Source organism: Solanum lycopersicum, chromosome 7 (genome assembly GCF_036512215.1).
Source record: "Solanum lycopersicum chromosome 7, SLM_r2.1".
Classification (NCBI taxonomy): domain Eukaryota; kingdom Viridiplantae; phylum Streptophyta; class Magnoliopsida; order Solanales; family Solanaceae; genus Solanum; species Solanum lycopersicum.
In genome coordinates, this window is record NC_090806.1 from 68991837 (window position 1) to 69017892 (window position 26056).

At 29.1% G+C, this 26056-nt stretch overlaps 2 protein-coding genes and 1 long non-coding RNA gene across 3 annotated transcripts; 1 reads left to right on the plus strand and 2 right to left on the minus strand.

Annotated features, from left to right (window-relative positions):
* Positions 1 to 3129: 3129 nt before the first annotated feature.
* Positions 3130 to 20227, minus strand: LOC138337600 (uncharacterized). Its single transcript, XR_011210915.1, has 5 exons — positions 20027 to 20227; positions 19566 to 19643; positions 19414 to 19466; positions 18933 to 18986; positions 3130 to 3389 (listed from the first exon to the last, which is right to left on the minus strand). It is a non-coding gene; the product is annotated as an uncharacterized lncRNA (long non-coding RNA).
* Positions 12024 to 18699, plus strand: LOC101267913 (serine/threonine-protein phosphatase 7 long form homolog). Its single transcript, XM_010326017.4, has one exon. It carries the CDS (start codon positions 12341 to 12343, stop codon positions 13265 to 13267), a length of 927 nt encoding a protein of 308 aa, XP_010324319.3. The 5' UTR covers positions 12024 to 12340; the 3' UTR covers positions 13268 to 18699.
* A 1769-nt stretch (positions 20228 to 21996) lies between the features above and the next one.
* On the minus strand, positions 21997 to 23073 carry LOC138337565 (serine/threonine-protein phosphatase 7 long form homolog). Its single transcript, XM_069287491.1, has one exon. It carries the CDS (start codon positions 23071 to 23073, stop codon positions 21997 to 21999), a length of 1077 nt encoding a protein of 358 aa, XP_069143592.1.
* Between the last annotated feature and the right edge of the window lie 2983 nt (positions 23074 to 26056).

The window sequence follows — 26056 nt, forward strand, 5'->3', positions numbered from 1 at the left end:
ACACAGAAGAATGAACAGACTCCATAGCTTCAACCCATTTCTTCCATTTGTGCTGGTGATTCCTACAGCCACTAAAAGACACTTTTAATGGCCATTCAGCTTCAGATGAAAAAGGGAGTGAAGGAAGCTTCAAGCTTGGACCTTCAATGGATGATAAAGCTGGTTCCAAGAAATGGGCTTTCCTCATTTGTGGGATTCCACCAAATGGTGAAACCATTAACTCTTCCCTTTCGTCAATTTCATCAAAGATTGAATCTTCCATTCTTGAAAATTGAAAATTTCAGTAAAAGAGTGAGTTTTTTTTTCCCTTCAGGAACAAGAAGAGTCTCTGTACGGAAAAATGAAAGAAAAAAAGAACTTTCAGTGTGTTTGTTGGTGTGAAATGAATTTTTATTAATCATTAATTAATTTATATTTACAGGTAAGAGAAAATTAATTTTTTTAACCAAGTTTTTAAAAAATATATTTATATTTATTGTATTTGGTTGGTCAAAGATGTTTTTCGCTAGAAAACAAATAATTAAATAATATATGTAACGTCAGAGGCGTGAGAAGGATAAAGTATAAATAAATTGAAAAAATAATCCAAAAAAGTGCAAAGTAAATGTAAATTTAAGAATATTTATTATTTTTAACTTATACGTATATTATACACAGAAAAATAAATAAATAATTAATCTACTTAATTTTCAATTGATTCTGTTAAATAAAATTTTCCTTGTACCAAACACCTTAAAAGTTATAACAAAAAGGAAATGTTACATAATGGCAAGAGTCACTTCTGAAAAAATCATTGACTCAAAGTAATATTGTAATTTTAAAGTCAATAATAAAAGAAAATGAGTTTTAATTGTTATACATTTATCAATATAATTGATATTCCTTACCTTAAGTGTTTGACTAAATTCTCTAAATTTAGTATAATCAATGATTTTTTAATAAGTATATGATCATAGTTTGAAATTTATGTAATTAATGTTTGATTATAGATTGTAAAAAAAATTGTTAAATTCCAAAATCTAAAATTTATGATAGAACAAGTTTGTTTAATATGTGATATTAAAATCTTGAAATATATGTGATGAGTCATTAACTAAAGTAGATTATAGTGTAATTGATATATTTTACTTAAGCGTTTGACTAGATTCTCCAAATTTAATATAATAAATAATTTTTTAACTAGTATTTGACCATATTTTAAATTTATGTAATTAATATTATGGTCAAGCAATTTCTTTTAATATGTGATATTACAATCTTGAACTGTAGGTAGTGAGTCATTAATAAAAGTAATATTTTTAAAATCAATAATAAAAGAAAATGAATTTTAAGTGTTATACATTATTAGTGTAATTGATATTTTTTACTTTTAAGTGTTTGATCATAGATTCTCTAAATTTAGTATAATTAATAATTTTTAATTAGTATTTGACCATAGTTTTAAATTTTAGTGTAATTAATATTTTTTAATTAATTTTTGACCATAAATGTGAAAAAAATTCATAATCTTAAAAACTCAATTTTTAAAATTTTAAAATTTAAAATATATAGTCAAATAATTTTTTAATATATGATAATAAGATCTTGAAAATAAAATATATTATCTCCTAAAAAACAAGTAAGCATAATTTTTGATAAAAATTGTAGTAAAATAAAATATGACATGGTGTAAGGTTCACATTGTACCATCAAGTACATGTAGATATTTGGCATGCTCTAAAAACGTGTACATTAATTTTATTAATATATAAATATAATCAATAAGCACATATAAAGCATGTTGGATATATATATATATATACATAATTTTTTAAAAAAATGTTGGGTATATATTCACTCAATAATATTTTATTTTAAAAATATTTAGAATTTGTGTTTCTAATTTATATATCACTATTTTATATTTCATGTTTTTAAAAAAATACTTTCTCCGTTCACTTGTAATTATCATGATTTCTTTTATAGTTTAACCATAAAAACTTTGATTAATTTTTTTATGAGGTACTTTTTTTATCATATTGATATGCATAAAATTGTAATTTAAAGTATTTTTCGTTAGTTTTTTGAATATCAATTTTTTGTTTAAAATATCAAATTAATGTAATCTAATTTAAGTTTAAAAATTAAGCGAGTTATCTTTCAAAAAACGCAATATGACAATTAAAAGTGGACGGGAAAAGTATATAAGTTTATCATTGTACTCTTATTTAATAATCTCTTGAAGTCAAGTTTTCAATAAATGAACATAATTAATTTATTTGATTAATTAAACGAACCTATGATCATGAATTAATCTTTTAGTTTTTATGTTGGTCAATTTATACTTTCAAGGCTAATAAATCTGAAGGGTAAAATATGATGAATAGTGTTATTTTGTATTGGTTTTGTGAGAGGATAAGTACTCTTATTGTTCAATAATACTTGTCTACTATTATTTTGCGTATTTCTTAAAAGACTATATATAGAAGAACTATATCACTCTTTGAATATAATAAATATAATATCTTAAAAAATATAATAGAGAAACGAATATAATTAACATTTAAAGGTAAACTAAAATATGATGATCAAATGTTCAATTTTATGCAACATTTTATTTGTGTTGAAGATTAGAATATCTTAATTTAACCTTATATTTAGTTCTACAGTCAAATTATTTCATATATGAGTCCTTATTAATATTTCACTCTCGATTTTCACTCCACGCTTCCCCCAAAAAAATTAAAGTTCATTTTTAAAAAATATTATGAATTTTAAAATTTAATTCTTTCACCCTACGCTCGATCTCCCCAATCCCCCCCCCCCCCCCCCCACTCCAAAAAAGAAAATTAAAATATAAGTTTCATAATTACTCTGACTAACTGTGTCGTCTCTATATACTTTAGAGCATGTAATATTGCCAATGCTTCTGCTTTCATATAAGTGGTGGATAAATCCTCAACCTCGATATTTTTTTTAAATTTTTTTTTTTTTACTTTTATAATACAATAAAATTAAATGAAATATTTTCAACAGATTTCATCTAAAAAAATTAAATTATTTTCTCCATAAGTAAAAAACTATTTATTCATTAAATATAGATAAAGATATAGACGAACTAGCATTTTACCCAAACCATTTATCATCCAACCTATTTTTATCCATATAAAAAATTATACGTTTAAGACCAACATCATGATATACAGTATCAGGAAAATACTTGTAGGATACAGGATTAACAATCCAAAAAAGGCAGACTAGATAAAAGTAGCTAGTGAAAACCATCTAACTCGGTTTCTGGAGGAACATCAATCTTCTATCACTTCATCGTCTACAATGAAAATCCCCGCGCGTTTCATCGTCATCTTCTTCAGAGTGTCTAAGTTTTTGCAGTAGACTTATCCTTGGACCTAGTAATGTAAGAATCCATAGAACTAATTATGAATAAAGTGTTGCAGGAATACACCCAACAACAACATTCTACTGGCGACTGCTTCAATTGGCATGCCACCACATCTCGGTCCACATTTGTCCAAGATTTAAGATTAAAGTATTCGTACCAAAGTTTGTAATTATGAATTATGATCCAAATACGAGTACATGAAAAGGATAATCAATTGTGTTGGGCATGTGCCCCGAGCTACTCTCGAGACGCAGACACGGTATTTAGTATCACAAGTCTTGTGATCCCTAGCTAACCCTGCTGGCATGATCATGCAGTGGCACAGCCAGAAATTTTTTATGAAGGGGGTCCAAAAATCTCATACCTTTAATGGGTGTACTTAAATTTTGTAAATCAAAATACGTTACATTAATGATTATTTTTTCAATTAAAATATGCCAAAAAAATTTAAAATCTAACTACATAATATTTAGCTTTAGTATTCACGTCTATCTAACAGGAAGTGAACAAACAAAGAAACATAGATATATGTCAATTTAGAGTGGAATCACTTTTATGCTTCAATTTTATGTAATTTGATATAACTAAATAATTCAATTTTATTTCCTTTTTTGGAATTTGATGTCTTCTTCGCTGAAACTTTAAGGGGAAAAAAGATTTTTCACATTAAAATTTGAGCTTGTATAAACCATCTAATACTATTAACATAATATATTCATCTTCCATTGACTTTATGTGTTATTGAAAAATATATAGTTGAGAAAGAATAAAAATTGTAGTTTCAGCCTAGTCAATCTTACATAGCAAAAACGTCGATAAAGATCGCAAGAAGCTTCAAATTAAAAAAAAACATTTTTGAAACATATGTTTTTTAAAACTACTATTTAAATATATTCTTCATAATATTTATTTGATGCTCATAATTTAGTACTCACTAATTGATAAAAATAAATAAACACGTTACACTCATATCAAGAGATTAATAATTAGAGCAAGAGAAAATAAAATAAAAATTCAAAATTAATTATGACAAGGGGTCATTTGAATTAATAAATAAATAAGAAAAAATATAGAAAAAAGAAAAGAAAAGCAAAAAAAGGGGTTAATTTGAATTAATAAAGAATATTCATAAATAAATTAGAAAGAATAGAGAGAGAGAAAAAAGAGCAAACAAAAAAGTAAGAGCTTGTTTGGTTCAGCTTAAAAGCTGGTCAAACTGACTTAAAAGCTGATTTTTGACTTATTTAGCTGTTTGACAATACTCAAAATAACTTATTTTAAGTTAAAAAAAACTTCTTTTAAGCCAAAAGTTAAAAGCTGGGGTAGGGGTGCTTTTTTTTTCCAGCTTATAAGCTGTTTTAAGTTGACCACATTTTTACCTTTTTACCCTTAATATTTTTATACAATCTTTAAATTACCCACATAACCCTAACATCTCTTTCTTCTATTTTTCACTTTTCACGTGTGGATGATAGACAATTACTATTATTAATGAATGAAAATAAAATAAATCTTAAATCTTTCAAGTGATCTATTCAAATTATATATTATTAAAATGTAAAATAAGTTGCACATATAACTTAAATAAAAATTTATATTCCTCTTATAAATAATTTGTGATAATAAAGAAATATGTGAATGATAGACAATTATTATTATCTATGGATGAAACTAAAATAAAATCTTAAATCGTTCTTTAATCTATTCAAATTATATATCTTTAAAATCTATAATAAGTTTATATTCCTCTTATAAATAATTTGTGATGAGAAAGAAATATGTGAATGATAACAAAATATAATTATTTATGAATGTAAAATATAAATTAATTAACTTTTATTATGTTAACAACTTCTAAGGGTGTTTCAGACATTTTGATTTAAAAAGTTGTTTATGAGCACTTATTTGCCAAACACATCAACAATTTTTTTTTAACTTCAGCACTTTTATCCAAACGCATAACTGCTTATTTTAAAAATAAGTTTCAGCACTTTCAAAAGTACTTTTTTAAAGCTGCTTTTATTAAGCCCATCCAAACGTGCCCTAAGTGTTAATGGCCAGATTCAAACCTGCATAGCCTAGGTGGTAGATTCGTTCCTTTGTCAGCTGAGCTATTTCTCAACACAGTTACTGGGTGGCAAGACAAATATATATACAAATAATATACATATATACATATATGTACAACATTTTTTCTGAGATCATTAGGTGTCGTGGCACCCTCATGAGGCCACGTAAATCCTCCCCTGGTCATATTAGCTTTTCTTTGTTCAAAAATACTAAAATATCAAGAAACAGTAAATAATTAAAATAAAAGGGCAATGTTTATATTGTAATAACTATTTTGAAGCAAACTTCCTGAAAGTCTAAATCGAATAAATAACATTGACAAAATAAAATTATTTCTTTTGTTTTGAGCATCAAATACAAATCGTGACAATTCTCTAAATTTTGGAAAAGACATTCAGAAATATCTACATCACAAGAGAAATTGGTAAAAGCAAATGAATTTAGACTACATCATGTTAACTTCGTATATTGGAACATTACATACTAATGCATACATTAAATGTAAAATTCATTACTCCATTTCATCAAAATTATTTTTCTCAAATACTCGAGGTTATAGAATATACCATCTTAGGATAGAACGACTTATTTTATCAGAATAGTGGTACCTCATATTTAGGTAAACTCAAATATAATAAATCACACATATTGCACGAAGAAGAGTAGAAGATTAGAAAAATTGTGGTGGAAAATTGAGAGGAAGCCCCTATACTCAACAAAGGGTAATATGAACAAATATTTTTTTTGTCTTATTTGAAAAGTCATGACTTTTTTGAGAAGTCACAACCCTTTGAAAAAGTCACAACTCTTTGAAAAAGTCACAACTCATTAAAAAATTACAATCCTTTAAAAAAAATTGCAACTCGTCGAACTTTGAAAAAAGTCACAACTTATCGGAAATGTCATAACCTATGTTAGATATGTTATAGTAACTTAACATTTAAGTACGGAATTCATGCTTTTAAGGTAATGTGCATGCGTGCGTGTGTTTGTCTGTGTGGTGTGCGGGTGTGTGCGCGCTCGTGTGTGTAAATAATGAATAAAAATTTGTAGGAGCATTTTTATAATTCAACTTTAGACTTGGACGCTTCCCACTTTTAATATGATTTGATGATAATATAAGATTGGTGTAGAACTTTTTAATAAAAATTTGTATGGACATTATCGTAATTTAACTTAGACTTGGAGGCTCCCGCTTTTAGTATAAAGAATAACAATTCGTATCAGCATGTTCATAATTCAACTTTAGGCTTGGAGGCTTTCCACTTTTAATATGATATACTATGATATGAAGAGAAAATTGTATATAATGACAAACTAATAATTCAAATTAAATGTTATAACCATACTTTGATCTAATTGTGCCATGTAGCAAACTGTTTGTCAGTCGCCTCTCTCCCTCAATCTCTTGCTCGCCACTCTCCCTCTCTCGCTCGTGTCTTCTCGCTTTTAAACAAACACAAATATATAAAAATGTGTTTGTGTTTGTATAAAGTGAGAGAAACTTATATATATATATATACATATATTTTTGTTCCTTTCTCTTTCCTCTCCAGATCTCGCTCGCCACCCTCGCCTCTCTCACTTATACAAACAGAAAAGAAATGTATAAATTGCATTTTTGTTTGTATAAAGCGCAAGAAATTTGTATATACACATGCAAATACATATATCTTCGTCCTATACACTTATAATTATACAATACAAATATTTTCCTGCCAAATTTTCTTTTGTCTTTCTCTCTTTCTCGTTTTATACATACACAAATTATACAATTGATCATTTGTATACAATTGCTTTCTTTTATATATGTATAGCGAATTATACAGCTTGTTTCTTTGTATTTGTATAACGAATTATATAACTATTTTATATATGTATAACGAAATATACGTATTTAGGTTTGATACGAAGCGCAATTATGCAAAATATAGTTATAACATACAAATATAATTTTTATGTTTGCTATATGTGAAAGTTACTCAAATATAAATTATGATGATGATATTTGATATATAATGAAAGTTTTGGTAAATATATTAAGGAGAAGTCCAAATTATGGTTAAATAATACTTACTTTTAAGGAAAAATCCCTTTACCTATGTCTGAAATCTCAGAGACACACTTATACTATATTAAGGTCCTATTACTCCCTTGAACTTAATTTATAAATAATTTTCTAGGGGTGGACATAAATACCGAAAATCAAAAAAAATCAAACCGAACCAAATTATTTCGGTTTTTCGGTGTCGGTTCTTCGATTTAATATCAGTTTTTTATTTTCGGAACTTCGATTCTTCGGTTCGGAGTTCAATGCAGGGTCCCGAAACTACGGTGCACCGAAGAACCGAAGTTTTATTAAATAAATTTTAAAATTTTTAATTATATTGCTTAGTTAGTAATACTTATATATTTTTTACTCAAACTATTTACATGACCCATTTAAAAGTTTTACTTTAAGTTAGCCACTATGATAAAAAAAATGTTTTACTGATAAAACATTATAATGACAATTTAGTTCCTCTTTTGTTTATGTACATCAGTCCTTATATTTGCTTTCTTCTTTATTCATTCAGGTATGAGAGAAACCAAAAATATCATCGCATATTTATTTTCTCTTTATTTTATTAAGCACATAAAACTCTTAACACTTTATTTTATTTCCACTTTATTTTTATTTACACCCAAAAATCGATTTAAATCGAATCAAAGTAGAAAAAATTGAACAAAATCGATATTAGTTTGGTATAAATATGGTGCACACTTTTCTAAAACCGGACTGAAGAACCGAATCAAAATTTAATAAAACCGAATCGAAGAACCGTACGCCCATCCCTATAATTTTTCTCTTTTTTGGTCTACGTGACACTAATTTAAAAAAAAATATCAACACGTGCTGGACCACAAGACAATATGTGTGAAAAATTTGTGGAATTAACATTTTTTTTATTAATATTTGACTATACATTGTGAAAAAGTTTCATTACTTCAAAATTTTAATTTGTTAAATTTCAAAATCTAAAATATGTGATCAAACAATCTTTTTTAATATGTGATATTAAAATCTTATCTAGGTGGTGAGTCATTAACTAAAATAATATTGTAATTTTAAAAATCAATAATAAAAGGAAAATGAATTTTTATATGTTCCACATTACTAGTGCAATTGATATTTCTTATTAAGTGTTTGACTAGATTCTCTAAATTTAGTATAAAAAATAATTTTTAAACTAGTATTTGATCATATTTTGAATTTATGTGGTTAATAATTTTAAATTTAAAAAATTAAGTTTTTAAAGTAATGAAATTTTTTTCACGATTTATGGTCAAACATTAATTGAAAAATATTAATTACACAAATTTCAAACTATGGTCAAATATTAGTTAAAATTATTATACTAAATTTAGATAATCTAGTCAAACACTTAAGTAAGAAATATCAATTACATTAATAATATATAACACTTAAAATTCATTCTTTTTTTATTGGGTTTTAAAGTTACGATATTACTTTAGTTAATGACTCACTGCCTAAATTTCAAGATTTTAATATCACATATTAAAAAAATTGTTTATCTATATATTTAAAATGTTTAAATTAATGAATTTTTTTACAATCTATGGTCAAACATCAATTAAAAATATTAATTACATAAATTTCAAATTATGGTCAAATACTAGTTAAAAAATCATTTATTATAATAAATTTAGAGAATCTAGTCAAACACTTATAAAAGTTATCAATTACACTAATAATCTATAACACTTAAATTTCATTTTCTTTTATTATTGATTTTTTAAATTACAATATTACTTTAGCGAATGACTTATTATTTACCTTTCAAGATTTTAATATCACATATTCAAAAAAGTGTTTGACTATATATTTTAAATTTTGAAATTTAATGAAATTTTTTCACAATCTATGATTAAACATTAATAAAAAATTACTAATTACAAAAATTTCAAACAATAGTCATATACTATTTAAAAAATCATTTATTGTACTAAATTTAGAAAATCTAGTCAAACACTTAAAAGAAAGAAATATAATATCAATTACACTAATAATGTATAACACTTAAAATTCATTTTCTTTTATTATTGATTTTTAAAATTACAATATTACTTTAGTTGATGACTCACTACCTACATTTCAAGATTTGTAATATCACATATTAAAAGAATTTTCTTTAACATAATTAAAAAAATATTAATTACATAAATTTAAAATATAGTCAAATACTAGATTAAAAATAATTTATTATACTAAATTTAGAGAATCTAGTCAAACACTTAAGTAAGAAATATCAGTTACACTAATAATTATTAGTACACCACTTAAAATACATTTTCTTTAATTATTGATTTTTAAAATTATAATATTACTTTAGTTAATGACTCACCATTTCAAGATTTTAATATCACATATTAAAAAAGATTGTTTGACTATATATTTTAAATTTTGAAATCTAAAAAATTAAGTTTTTAAAGTAATGAAATTTTTTACAATGTATCAAATATTAATTAAAAATATACTATTTACATAACTTTCAAAGTATGGTGAAATACTAGTTAAAAAATTATTTATTATATTAAATTTAGAGAATCAAGTCAAACAATTAAGTAAGAAATATCAATTACACTAATTATGTATAACACTTAAAATTCATTTCTTTTATTATTGATTTTTAAAATTACAATATTACTTTAGTTAATGATTCACTATCCACCTTTCAAGATTTTAATATCACATATTAAAAAAAAAGAAATTGTCTGACTATATATTTTAAAATTTGAAATTTAATGAATTCTTTTCGCAATCTATGGTCAAACATTAATAAAAAAAATATTAATTACAAAAAATTCAAACAATGGTTATATACTAGTTAAAAAATCATTTATTGTACTAAATTTAGAAAATCTAGTCAAACACTTAGTAAGAAATATAATATCAGTTACACTAATAATGTATGACACTTAAAATTCATTTTCTTTTATTAATGATTTTTAAAATTACAATATTACTTTAGTTAATGACTCACTACCTACATTTCAAGATTTATAATATCACATATTAAAAGAAATTGTTTAACCATATATTTTAAAATTTTTAATTATGGTCAAACAATTTCTTTTAATATATGATATTAAAATCTTGAAATGTAAGCAGTGAGACACTAACTAAAGTAATATTGTAATTTTAAAAATCAATCATAAAAGAAAATGAATTTTAAGTGTTATACATAATTAGTGTAATTGATATTTCTTACTTTTAGTATCTGACTAGATTCTCTAAATTTAGTACAATAAATAATTTTTAACTAGTATATGACCATTGTTTGAAATTTTTGTAGTTAATATTTTTTTTATTAATATTTAATCATAGATTGTGAAAAAATTCATTAAATTTCAAAATTTAAAATATATAGTCAAACAATTTCTTTTAATATGTGATATTAAAATCTTGAAAGGTAGATAGTGAGTCATTAACTAAAGTAATATTGTAACTTTAAAAATCAATAATAAAAGAAAATGAATTTTAAGTGTTATACATAATTAGTGTAATTGATATTTCTTACTTAATTGTTTGACTTGATTCTCTAAATTTAGTATAATAAATAATTTTTTAACTAGTATTTGACAATAGTTTGAAATTTATGTAACTAGTATTTTTTAATTAATATTTGACCATACATTGTGAAAAAATTTCATTACTTTAAAAAACTTAATTTTTTTAAATTTCAAAATTTAATATATATAGTCAAACAATCTTTTTTAATATGTGATATTGAAATCTTGAAATGGTGAGTCATTAAATAAAGTAATATTGTAATTTTAAAAATCAATAATTAAAGAAAATGAATTTTTAGTGTTATACTAATAATTATTAGTGTAACTGATATTTCTTACTTAAGTGTTTGACTAGATTCTCTAAATTTAGTATAATTAGTAATTTTTAAACTAGTATTTGACTATATTTTAAATTTATGTAATTAATATTTTTTTAATTATGGTAAAAAAATTCTTTTAATTTGTGATATTACAAATCTTGAAATGTAGTAGTGAGTCATTAACTAAAGTAGTATTGTAATTTTAAAAATCAATTATAAAAGAAAATGAATTTTAAAGTGTTATACATTATTAGTGTAATTGATATTATATTTCTTTCTTTAAGTGTTTGACTAGATTTTCTAAATTTAGTACAATAAATGATTTTTTTAAATAGTATATGACTATTGTTTGAAATTTTTGTAATTAATATTTTTTTAATTAATGTTTGATCATAGATTGTGAAAAAAATTCATTAAATTTTAAAACGAATATAATTAACGATAAAGATAATAGAGAAACGAATATAATTAACGATAAAAATAAATTAAAAACTAGACACGATATATATTAAGACTATACATAAAGTGATATATCGAACAAAATGACATTACTTCACAAAAGATATATATACCTCTTGGTGTGTTGGTTCAACGTCTAGTTTTATTAGTGATGTCGTATTTATATGTATGATGATCAAATTTTCAATTTTATGTAACACTTTGCTCGTATTCAAGATTTGAATATCTTAATTTTAGCCTTATATTTGGTTCTATAGTCAAATTAGTTAGTAATTTGATATATATAAAATATATAGAAAAAAATATGATTAAAGAAAAAAAACATTTAAATTTTTGACACGAGAAAAGTGTCACGTGAATTGACACAGAAAAACCACATGATTTTCCACAATAAAAAGGAAGAATTTGGTTATGAAATTGTCCATTCTTCAAAATCCTTACATAAAACTTGCTAAAACAAACAAACAAAAAGAAGCTAATAACAATGATGGATTCATGAGAAGAATTTGCACTAGTAGAAGAAAGAGAAGAGCTAATGATTTCACCCATTGATGATGATGAAGAAAAAGTAAAACCCATTTTCAGAGTTGCCCATTTTCTTGAACCAACCTTACCCTCTTCCCAAAAACCCCCATTTCTCCCTTCAAGGCCCAAAATTCAAGAATTGATGACAAAATCTTGTCTTTCTTCACTAAATGTGAAGTTTAGAGGTGGGGTTATGTATATGAATGGATGGTGTAAATGGGTTGATGAGTTGAAGCCTTTATATGAAAAAACATGGGAAAAAGCTGGAATCTTTGAAGCTATTACAGCTTCAACATTCAAGGTTCATTTTCAGAGTGATTTGATTCTTGCTCTTGGTGAAAAATGGTGTTTGGAGACAAACACATTTATTTTACCATGGGGTGAATCAACTGTTACTTTGGAGGATTTGTTAGTTTTAGGTGGTTTCTCTGTTTTAGGTCAATGTGTGTTGAAACCTGTTGAAATGGAAGAAAGAGTTGGGGAGGTTTATAAAGTTTTTAGAGAAAAGAAAGTGAATCTTTATCATCATGCCTGGATGGAGTATTTTAAAGGGAAAGGTGGTAATGACCATTTAGAGCATGTTGCATTTTTGACCCTTTGGTTGTCTAGGTTTGTTCTTCCTAAAAATAGTTTTCAAAATGTGGATAAAGGTGTTATCCCTATTGCATTTCATCTTTCTCAAGGTACTCCAATAGCACTTGCCCCTGCTGTTCTTGCTACCATTTATCGGGATTTGAACTTGCTTAAACAGTTCATTATTGTATCTTCGTCGAAGCATACAGAACATAGTAGTGGTTTAAAGTGTATAGAGGATGAGTCGGAGCTTATCCTCCGTGCTCCTCTTCAATTTGTTCAGCAATGGGCATGGGAGAGATTTATCCCTTTGCAGCCTAAGCCTAGTGATGTTTTCTGTGGCGTCCTTACGCTATTGCTGTGAATAATTGGGACGTTACGAGATTTTACAATGATAGGGAGGGATGTGTGATGGTTGGACCAAATATGGAAAGAGAAATCATGATATTTGCTAGACTTATTCGAGCTTCTGAACTAGTTGGAGCTGTATAATCCACATAGAGTATGTATGCAATTTGGATTCGATCAAGATGTGCCCGCTTGTGTGAATCATGCGTGGAGAAATTATGACAGACCAATTAAAGATGCCAACCTCTATATACCTTCTAGGCTCTTCGAGTCAGATATTAGCACACGATACTTGGAGTGGTGGAAGGACCAAAACGTTGGATCAGACAATTCTTTTTAGCGTGTAAACAAGGGAAAACGGTCTACAACTCATGGAAGGATTCCAAGACTATCGTGGGGACACAACGAAAAGTTGAATGCCTCTGTATGTCATGAATTTGTGCAGAAATGTGATGAGGTTAAAACAGACGGAACTCAAAGGGATAAATCTTCTTCAGCTTTGAATGATGGAACTCGAACTCCCATCCAAGGGAAGGCCTTAATAGAATCAAAACCGATAAAATCAGAGGAATTAGATGGAGATGAGGCATATAAAGTTAAAGAAATGGTGACACTAGAGAGCAAGGATATCAACGACAAATTAGGTGGTTGTAAGGTCAACTTGCCTGATCGTTTGGAACTTCCAAGTGAGGGTCCAAAAGCAAATAGGTGCGATGGTAGATATGCAGAATTTTCGAGAAGTGGTATTGCTAAAATGAGTTTGCAGATAAGAAATGATCCAGTGGAACCACATAAGGTAACTACAAATGTTATCAATAGGACTGAAGGAAATATGCAGATGGAAAACATTGAAATGATCGATATTGCGAAACTTGAGAGGAGGATTAAAAACCTTGAAAACATCAATTCTGGAAAGGTTCCAGTGCCCAGGAAAAGGTGAAAGCAAGACAAAGCTAAAAATATAGTGTTGATGCTTCTCTAAGAAGTTGTTTAGTTTTCTCTATTGATTATTTCACGAAGACATATCGATATGATACTCTCTCGTTCTTCTCTTGCTAAGAACAATTTCATTGAACTAGTGGAATGAATTACAATTATCTCAGCTTTACAATTGTATTATGCTTCATATCACTAATTTAGTTTGTTTAGATCTTTCTCACTTTTCTGCTCTGCCTTCAAGACTGTAACAGGCTCGACGAAAGCAATTTTGCGTAGTGTAGGGTTCCTTAAAAAATGGGAACACTCTCTAAGCACAAGACTTTCTCCATTCCCGGAGCATGAAGCTGAAACTTCTTGTTAAGGATGGTAGGATCGTTAAGAAATCATCACCAACTTAATCAATATATAAGATTTTTCATAAAGAATCTCGAATATTCATAGAGTTGTAGCAAATAACAGAGGATTTTAAGACGGTCCTTACTTTGCGCGCAATAATAAAATTCATGTTTTGAATAACCAATTGTGTGTAATTCTATTTAATAAAAATTCTCAATACTTGTTCATCCTGTCTCTGGCTCTCCTCGACCCCACTATAGCCAATCCCTCACATCTCCTTATTGGGGCATCACACATCACCTCTTCACACAGACAAACCACCTCAATCTCCATTCCCTAATTTTGTCCACCACGGAGGTTACTCCTACTTTTAATAGAATACCTTCATTCTCAATCCTATAACTCCGAGTATGTCCACAGATCCATCTCAATATTCTCATTTTTGTCACTTACATTTTTTTGCTTTTTTTATTTATTTATTAATAACAAACATAGAAAATTCTCAATAGGAATAAGTACAAGCAAGGAAGACTAGGTCTTACCTTACCAATTCTAATGAGATATCTATCCTCTACTAATTAACAACCATGAAGAAAATAGGAGTTAGAGACACTAGATATTGTATGATCATCATAAAGTTTATAATACACTCTATGATGATATTACAAGTGAGGATTATTAAGTAATAAAAAATCATAAAAGCCAATCAAGGAGAAAGTTGAGTTATCAACCTCAACCTTTCTTTTATAAATGTATAACTATAAAAGATAGATTGACCTTCTAAAGGAACTTAAATATGTTTCTGTTGTCTCTTACTCTAAAACAATGTCTGTATTTGACAAAGTTATAAAAATTAAAGAATAAAATATTTGTAGAAAAAATTTACCTTACAAAAGGTCTTTTCAGACCAATATTTCTGTTTGTTCTTACTTGCTTTAAAAAAATTGTTTGTGACATAAATGTTTGAGACATGTCAATTACACAACCTATGTTGAAAGGAATTTTAATCCCTTAGAATTCATTTACAGTATTGACATTTGTGATATGAAGTCAACACCATCTCGTGGTGGAAAAAAGTGTTCCATAAATTTTATTGACAATTGCACTAGATACTGTTATGTCTATTTGCTGAATGAAAAGAATGAATGCAATATAAAACTGAACTTGAAAATCAGTTGGATAAAAAGATTGTCATTATTAAGAGTGGTAGATCTGGAGAATATGAATCTTCTTTTGCAGAAATATATTTGGAAAATGGAATCATGCTTTGAATTACTGCACATACTCACCTCAATTTAGTGAAATTGTTGATAGGAAAAAAAAAACTGAACTTTGAAGAAAATGTTGAATATCCTACTTATTAGTTCGGATTTACCACAAAATTTGTGGGGGGTGGGGGTGGGGGTGCTATCATTATAGCATAAGAGAACAACAAAAAGTTTGTTTGTTCAGAAAGAGAGAAACAAAAAGCTTTTTTTAAACACTAGACAAAATAGGTGCCTTTTATTAGAAATAAAATCTCAATAGGGATAAGTACAAATAAGGGGGGCTAGAACTTACCTTACCAATCCTAATGCGGCAACAAACCTCTACTAACTAACAAGCATGAAGAAATACGAGCTAGAGAAAACTAGATATTTTGTGATCACCACAGAGTTTGTAATACTCTCTATGATGATATTACATATGAGGATGCCTAAATAGTGCCTATGATTTTCATCTCATTTATGATTTTAAAAAGAATTGATTTGCCATCTAAAGTAACTTTTAGTATTTTGCTTTTGTCTTCATCTTCAAACTATCCAACAACACTTGATACTTCATCACTTCTTCTTGGAATTATTGGATCTTGTTGAATATGTTGACACTGTCATATGATTCTGCTTTGCTAGTCACATTGGTAAGTGCCTTGGAACAAACTCCTCAGTCACGTTGCCATCCCAACAATTCTTTCTTCCATGTTTCTTTTTGTTATTGCGTTGTTGCGTAGGAGAAATATTTGCATCCCTAGCTGCATTCTCAAAGCACTGATCCAACCAATCCTCTTCATCACTTTCCTCATCTCGTAGGTTAGCAAACTTATTTGGGGCATCAGACCTTCCCAATGCATCACTTGTCACTCACAGAAATTTTTTTAACATTAGAACCAACAACTACATGCTGCCTATGATTTTCATCTGATTTATGTGCATTAACATCACCTAATTTCTGTCGAGAATCAACTAGTGATGCACCAACCACAACTCTTGAATTTGTATCCTCCAATCTTTGAGATACACCATGATGTGCATTCAATATAGTAGTTGCACATGTCGAAGAACCAATTTTTATCACATTTTGATTATCCTCAACGACAACCAATTGTGATGCCTCAATAGTTGCCAAAGTTGAGGCATGCTCTGGTTTTTGGACGTGCCCCCCCTCGCCCCCCAAAGCCTTATTAGATTCGTGTTCAATGCATATAGCAACTGAATATTTCTCCATGACATTAGGATCAAATTCAACAGTAGCAATACCTATTCGAATATTGTCCATAGGAATAATTTGATTTCCAACAATTGTTTTGATATTAACTAGATTGTTTTGGACCTCAGCAACACCTTGTGCATTAGATTTTGATGCTTCAGTTATCGACAATACATTGTCATCATCTCTTTGAATAGTTTCTTCCAGTCCCCTCTTCTCATTCAAAATTCTCCTTGCGTCACCCGTATATTTTTGGATATCATGCACAATTTCTTCTTCTGTTACACCTACTTCTTGATTTGGACTATGTTCTTTTTTCAAGATTAGACGACAATTTGTTTCTTCATGGCCTTGATGCTTGCAATTAGTACAATATAGACAAAGATTATCATAAACAATCTCTTGAAAGTGTTCCAAAATCTTACTAGATTCCTCATCCAAATACTAGAGTTTGATTCGTTTAAGATGCTGGTCCAATAGATCAAGTTCAACTTTTACTCTTGCTGTGCTAGGTCTTGATCGAACTTGAGTTGCTTTATCGATTGCAATTGGGCGCCCCACTGCCGATGCAATTGATAAAAGGGATTTCCTAGCAAACAAACTGGTAGGCAAACCTGGCAGGGATAACCAAGCTAATGCTCTTGAAGTTTCTTCCTTGGGATTGAAAGAAAGAGTCCACAGAGAAGTTCTATAATCATATTTCTCACCATTAAGCTGAATATAACCATATTGATGCGATACAACTGATGTATAATCATTATATTGGTTGCAACGAATTAAAATATGTCTTGTACCCAATCAAACATTGACCTTTGATAGCAAATTGACCTGTTAGATTCATGTACCAGTTCCACTCCTTTACCCGTACTCTTGGTATTCATCAAGGCGATTGAATTTGTTCAGACATCACTTTCAATTTCTTTTTTTTTTGGCATTGTTGACCTGCTGCGACATGTTGTCAACCAAGCATTCAACACTTTCAACAACCCAAGCATCATGCTTCACTCCATCTGCCACTACCTTCACACTCTTGGGATCTAATGCCAACTCAACGTATGCGTTAATTACCAAAGGATGTCCTGATTTTCCAAGAAGCTGAACATCACCTCTGGTTCCATTTAGTTGCTACTCATCATCTATAGTCGACGCCACTGTTGTTGCTGCATTATTTTGGCCCTCATCATTAATGTGAACTAGAGTGGGATTTGTAGTCAAAGAAAGTTGATTTTCATTCAAATTTTTCTCCAATGTTTCAGTAGCTCCAACTTTATTCCCCGATGAATGGACATCATCAGCAATCTTAGAATCAATCTGCAGAAAACCATCTTTTTCACTTTTGTTGTTAATGCCCTTTTCTACGGTATCTATAATGCCTAGTCTCACATCATCAACAATGTTGATATTTAACTGCTTCCCTACATCAACTTGCGACTCTAGGACCAAAGTGTTTTGATCCCCTGAAGCCTATTCATGCGCAACTGCTCTGCCTAAGAGCTGTCCAGAATGTTCTTTAGTTTGACACTCCAAATGACGAAGGGTTTATTTCCAGCCCTCTTTTCATCTAATATCTCCCGAGCATCTCCATGATATTTTTTAATCTCAGAGCCTACTTTCGATGCTTCTTCTTGGTTTCTTGCTGCATTATCTCCCAATTATAGTCGACATTCACTTCCTTTGTGGCAATGTGGCATCATTGCAATTTCGCATGTCGTGTACCAATGCTAGTCCAACTCAAATTTCCCAGTAAGTAGCACAACCCTGCTAATAACTATTTCCTGCCATAAACCTCTTCTAATGGCTAATTTAATTTATTTCTCTATTAAAGTAACCAAAAAACACACAGTATATTTCTAATATGTAATGCACATTAATTCGAAAGATTTATTACTTGTAGCATTTCATCCGCAAGGAAAGAATAGAACAAATGAAGAGCAACATACCATTAAAGAGCAATCGAATGAAATGCCCGATGACTCTCATCCATAGTACGATTCCTGATAGGCAATAAAGAGGAAGAAAATGAGATATGCATTGTATAGAAGGTATAATCAAATGTGTTTGTACAGTAACATTCTCCGCATAGTGAAATCCCATTGGTAAGAAATGTAGGAAAACGAATGAGAAATGAAATGCATAGAAGGAAGGTATTATGAAATCTGGTTGTACCATTAGCATTGTAGCCATAGTCAAAGCTAGTGGATGGAACAATTGAACAAGGAGTTGGCTTTTTGAAAGCGCGAAGGGGTTACGGTGGATGGGAAGGTGTGGAATTTTAAAAAATAAAAGTGAATTCTAGGTTGTGGTATTGCCACATCACCGGGTTGAGGTTTTCCTTTCTATATATACTAGTTTTACACTAAATCATATATTTCAAACTGAATAATAGTGTACACGCAAAAGATGTTATTTTTCTTAAAATACCTCCATCTGTCAAAGCATAAATCTATTTGCCGTTGATCATCACCCTCTTCCGCCTGAAACAATTTGAATACAAACATTGAAAGAGTCATTTCGATATTCATGTCCATGAGTCAAAACAAGATATACACTAAATTCAAAAATCTTGTCAATACCTTCTCAAAACATTATAAATCATGCAAAATACTAGTCATCATGTCGCACCACCCATCCTCGATTTGCTCTTGACTGAACTGCAGTATATATATATATAATATATATTAGAGCAAACACTTCTAGCAGACCAATAGTTACTAACGTAGAATTTTATTAGGGCATAATAGAATGGTTCATCACCACATAACAAGCCAGATCTATGAATTGGCTAAGCATACAATAATCAATAATTCTGAAGTCTCTTTTATAAAATTCTGGAATAAAAAAGCATTCTATTTACTTTATCATAGAATGACTAATACAAGAAAAAACTTTTAAAACAAATATATACACATATGTAAAATTATTCACTTATATTGAAAAATAAACAAAGAATTGTCTAGAATTTATTAAAGTTTTTTATGTAGAACCTACTTCAAGAAAAGTTGTGATGTTATGGAATTAACATATATGATTCTACCTGAAGTGTATATTCTCGAACAAATGAAATTTTCTAATCTTACTAGGATGTAGGTTTCAACCTATCGTCATTTACATCCTTAAAAACCATTAATGTATTCAAGAATGTCATTCGAGTGACAACATCAAGCTCATGAACATACCAAAGAAAAAGATTGTGGCGGCCAAATAAAATTAGGGTTTGATGGCTAATGAAAGAGGAGGGAAACTTTTATAGAGCAAAATAGGCCTTGCACTTTTTAAAAGTTTCCAAATTTACCTGTAAGATTTGTATTATTTGTCAATTAGTCCTTTTAAAATTTTTACTAAATGCATATTAGCACTTTTAATTAGCATTAAATATTGTCTTGATATTTGAATATTTTTTAATAATTATTCAAATATCTTAACATAAGAAATATTCTTTTCTTTCATTGTTCCCTTAATGTGAACTCTTCTGAACATTGGTTTTCATATAGAAGTAAATTTATCATCTCCTCCTTTTTGGTGTAGGTAGCCCTATTTGAAAATTTAGGAAAATTTGCCACAAATGATGATGTGTATTACTTAAATTTTACGTGCATGAGCTTTTAGTCCTAAGGTTCGATAAAGAATAACAATTGTAGTAGGCTAACAGTCAATAAAAGAACACAAAATTTTGTGGTGGGAATAACAAAACAAAATATGTCATGTTGTAAGGTTTATATTGTACCATAAGGTACGTATTGATGCTACTTGAACTTTACGTATGCGGTAAGCATTAAGTTGTAATCCCCAGTAGAGGAAAATAGTGAATTGGTGACGGAGATAACAAAACATAATATGAGAATATAGGATTAAGTATATAAAGGGATTCAATATGTAATGCGTATATATCAATAAAAAAATTCACTTATCTACATAATACGATTGCAGCAGGCTGACTATTAACGTAAAATTGGTGAATTTGGTGATGGAAATAACAAAACAAAATATGAAAAATAACATTATACCAAGACTGAAACAATAACTACTACTATTGCATTTCAATTTCAAACAAGTTGGAATCGACAATACCATGTTTCTCCATTTGAATTGATCCTGCAAAATAGCTCCATAACTGTCTTGCAAAAACATGCTAGTGACTACATCTGTAATCTTGACTTTGCATTTGCAACAGCCGCAAACGCTTCAGCCGCAAATGCAAGATTGTTAATGAATATGCAAAACAATTAGAAACCTAAATAGAAGAATGAAACATGATTCAAGTAAATTTTTATTTTTACTGAGATATATAGTTACAAAAGGACCTAAATAGAAGAACAAGCTAGCTAGTAGTACTGTCTGAGTACTAGGCAATAAAGAAGAATATAATATATAACTTCATGAACTAAACAAAAACTTTGTATTAGCACTATAGTTTAGCTTGATTTCACTTTGTCCTGAATATTGGAACCTTTCCAGAATTGATGTTTTCAAGGTTTTTAATCCTCCTCTCAAGTTTCATAATATCGATTATATCATATGTACCGCTCTCTTTCTCATGGTTACCTATCACCATATTGCATTCAGTTATTTGGGTACATGTTGCTGTTTCCACTGAAGCTTTGCTCCTTTCCATGCTTCCTGCATTGCTACTCCCGTTCCCGTCAATGGATGTGTGAACTGTTTCCTCTGCAATGTGCTCCGGAGGAACATCAGGGTAATTCTCCATTTGATGATCAGTTTCGTTTCTCCACCATTTCAAATACCGTGTTGTTACATCCGGTTCAAACAGCCTAGACGGATAGTATAACCTCAAATCAGAAGCAATAGGTCTGTTGTAATTGTACCAGGCAAGTTCTGGACTTGAAGGCGAGCGAGGAATCCATTTTGGGAAGTCTTGATCATACCCAAACTGCATTGCTACCCGATTTGGTCGATAAGGCTCTTGACAATCTAAACCAACAAGCTCAGACACCCTCAAGCATCGAACAAAAGACTCCATATCTTGATCCAAATTTTGCCCTCCAACTATTGTCCACTCTTCATTTTCCTTGTAAAACTTGGGAAGAATTGACCAACCTTCCACAGCCAAGGCGTATGGCCTCCACAGAAAATCTCCCCAGATGCATCAATAGTAGTCCTCAAATTTGTTTCACCCGTTTGTTTCGCATTGTGCCATCGGCCTATTCTCACCCCACTAACTATATTGTAATTCCGAGGGCACTCTGGCTGCAAAGATACCATCCTCTCCCAAGCCCAGACTTGAACAAAGAACAATGGCGACCAAAGATTAAGTTTATGAATCTCATTTATGTCTCTATTTCTTCCGCCTGTCTCTATCATAGCCTTTCTCAACGAGCCCAAGTCCCTATATATACTAGCAAGAACAGCAGGAGCAAGCGCTAGTCGCATACCTCTAGCCAGATTAACAGCTAACGAGAAAACAGGAGCACCTATTTTACAGGGAAACACAAATCTTGATAACCAAAGAGAAAGAAAAGCTTCGTGTTCGTAGTCCTTACCACTATTCATGAAGTAATTTAACCACCTACTCTGATTATTTGTCTTTGATCCGATAAGTCTTCTTCTTGCATTCTCAAGATGCTCTTCAATCTCTACCAACTCAGGGGATTGAAGGGGGGACTTAACACAGTCACCCAAAACAGAAAACCCTCCCAAAACCATCATGTCTTCAAGACTAACAGTAGCTTCACCCCACGGAAAAATAAAACTGTTAGTCTCACAAGACCACCTCTCTACCAACCCAAATATTAAATTTTCGTTGGTATGGACTCTGTAAGTGGAACCTTTTAGCGCTCCATAAATTCCTGCAGCTATCCATACAGGGCGATGGATAGACTCCATCGTTTCAACCCATTCTTTCCATTTCTTCTGTTGATCCCTCCATCCATTGCAACCATGAAACGTGACTTTCAATGGCCACTCAGATTGATCAAATGGAAAGTGGATTGAATGAGGTTTCAAATTTGGTTCTTCAATTGAACTAGCAATCGGATCTAAAAAATGGGCAACTCTTCGTTGTGGAATTCCACCAATTGGTGAAACCAACAACTCTACCCTTTCAATGATAGTTGGATCTTCCATTTGATATTTTGTTTTAAATTATATGTTTTTCCAAGAAATGCTTCTGAGGTTATATATAGACAGATTGAAATAGTGATATTTAATGTAAGTTACTAATGTGTTGAATAAATTTTACTACATACTATAAATATTATTAATAGAATCAATTAAACTTTGACTAATGTTGTTGAATTTGACTTTAATTGGAATAATTAGATGAATATTGCCTTTTTTGTTTTTAAGTAAGAAAAAATTAATGAGGTTTATTTATTGAATATTTTTCCTGAAAAGTTTATTTTATGATGATTCACTCAAATTATGAATTTGGATTGTTATTAATCATTTGATAAATATTTATTAATAGGATCAATTGAACTTTGACTAATGTTGCTGAATTTGACTTTTAAGTGCAACTATTAAATGAATATTGCTTTTTTTGTTTTTAAGTAAGAAGAAATTAATGAGTTTATTAATTGAATATTGTTGTTGGAAAGTTAATTTTTAGATAATTCACTTAAATTATGAGTTCAAATCGTCATTAATCATTTGATATAATAATTATTAATAGAATCAATTGAACTTTAACTAAAGTTGCTGAATTTGACTTTAAAGTGCAATAATTAAATGGATATTACCTTTTCTGTTTTTAAGTAAGAAGAAATTAATGATGTTTATTAATTGAATATATACCTGGAAATTTAATTTTAAGATAATTCACTGAAATTATGAATTTAAATCGTCATTAATATTTGATAAAATATTTAGGGATTAACACAACACATAGTATATATACTTTTTCCGTGAACTGGTAATAGTTGACTCTTTTTTAATACAGGTGGCTCTGCTATTGATCATAAAGATGTGTATTACTTAAATTTTACGTGAATGAGTTTTCGGTCCTAAGACTTGATAGAAAAAAACAATTGCGCTAGGCTAATAGTGAATAAAATAAATAGGTGAATTCGATAGTGGGAATACAAAACTATATATATCATGTTGAAAGGTTAATATTGTACCACAAGGTAAATACTGATATTACGACAGGCATAAGCTCAATTCTAATCCTTGTTAGAGGAAAACGATTGCAGCAGGTTAAGTACTAACGTAAAATTGGCTAATTTGGTAATGGAGATAACAAAAATAAAATTCGACTAAATATACGAGTAAATATATAAAGGGATTCAATACGTACTATGTCAGTACACCAAAAATAATCTTTAGCTGCAATTAATTAACCGCAATAACTTAATTGCCACATAAATAAAACTTTCTCCAAGAAATCCTACGCATAAATTATAGGGATAATTGTATAGAATGACAAATTAATAATATAAAATAAATATAGTGACTACCGTTTGATTAATTTGTGTTTCATAGCAAATTGTTTGTCAGTCGCTCTCTCCCTCATTTTCTCGGTCGCCACTCTCCCTCTCTCGCTCGCCCCCTTCGCTCGCCTCTCTATCTCTTTATACAATAGAATTGTATAAATTGTGTTTCTAATTGTATAAAGCGAAATTTTTTTTGTATATACGTACACATGCAAATACATATATCTCCATCTTATACACTTATAATTATACAATAAAAGTTTCCCTGCCCAAGTTCTTTTGTTTTCCTCTCTTTCTCGTTTTATACAAATTCAAATTGTATATAATTTCTCACTTTCTCGTTTTATACAATTCGATTCAATTGTATATTCCCTGCCCAAGTCTCTTTTGCCTTTCTCCCTTTCTCGTTTTATACAAATTCAAATTGTATATAATTGTCCTATACACTTATAATTATACAATTCATTGTACATACTTCGTTTTATACAATTCTCTGCCCAAGTTTCATTCTCTTTCTCGTTTTATGCACTTCGCTTCAATTGTATATGTATAGCGAATTATGCGTATATATGTTTGCTATGGAGAGCAATTATACAAACTTTGTTATAGCATAAAAGTAAAAAATTTATGTTTGCTATATGTAAAAGTTGCCCTAAATAATATATGTAATACAATTTCAATCGGACTTAATTACAATAGAAAAATCAATTCTAATTCAATATTCAACTAGAAGAAAAAAAAAGCTATTATTGAATTGTAATTAGCTTTGAAGAAGGAAATTAAGTAGTGATATGTGACAAAGGAAGCCAAGGTCAATAAACATCATGTATATGCCTTTATATACGTTACATTATCGGTTGATTTTTTCGATCTCGATCAACTTAAATATTATCTACACAATCCAATATTATGCAAAAAAAAAAATTGAAAAAACTTTTTATATGTTTAATAAGGAAAGTTTCTAGTATGACAGCAAATGTAGCTCAGAAATTTCTTTAGATTGTGGCATTGTTGGAATTTTTTTCCGAATTATCTTATTAAAATTTCTAGCTCAGTCACTAATTATGTCACTGTTATTCATTTAACTCGTGTTATAAGCTAATGGATTAAAGAAATAAATTAGGAGTTGGATTTCTTGTATATCAATTAACTAATATTAAGCAAGTTACACTTTGGATTGAATAATTGTGCTCCATATCAAACTTTATGTTTGTTATAGCTATTAATATGTATATTTCGTTATACATATATAAAAGAATCAATTGTATAATTTGTGTTTGTATAAAGCGAGAAAGAGGGAAAGATAAAAGAAAATTGGGTAGGGAAAGATATGTATTTGTATTTTTTTATTATAAGTGTATAATTTGAAAATATATGTATTTGTATTTATATATACAATTTTCTCTCTTTTTATACAAACACAAACGCAATTTATACATTTGTGTTTGTATAGAGTGAGAAGGCGAGTGAGAGTGGCGAGCAGGATTCTCTAGGGAGAGAGGCAAACGAAAAGATATATGTTTATATACAGTTTTCTCTCGCTTGAACACAAACACACTTTATATATTTGTACTTTTATAAAATTAGAGAGGCGAGGGAGAGACTGACAGCGAGAAATCGAGAGTGGCAAGCGAGAAATTCAGTGAGGGAGGCAAATGACAATTGTTTGCTACGAG

Bases quoted from the DNA above. Each gene is read 5' to 3' on its own strand.
- LOC101267913 (XM_010326017.4), top strand. From the start codon at position 12,341: ATGATTTCACCCATTGATGATGATGAAGAAAAAGTAAAACCCATTTTC.
- LOC138337565 (XM_069287491.1), bottom strand. From the start codon at position 23,073: ATGGAAGATCCAACTATCATTGAAAGGGTAGAGTTGTTGGTTTCACCA.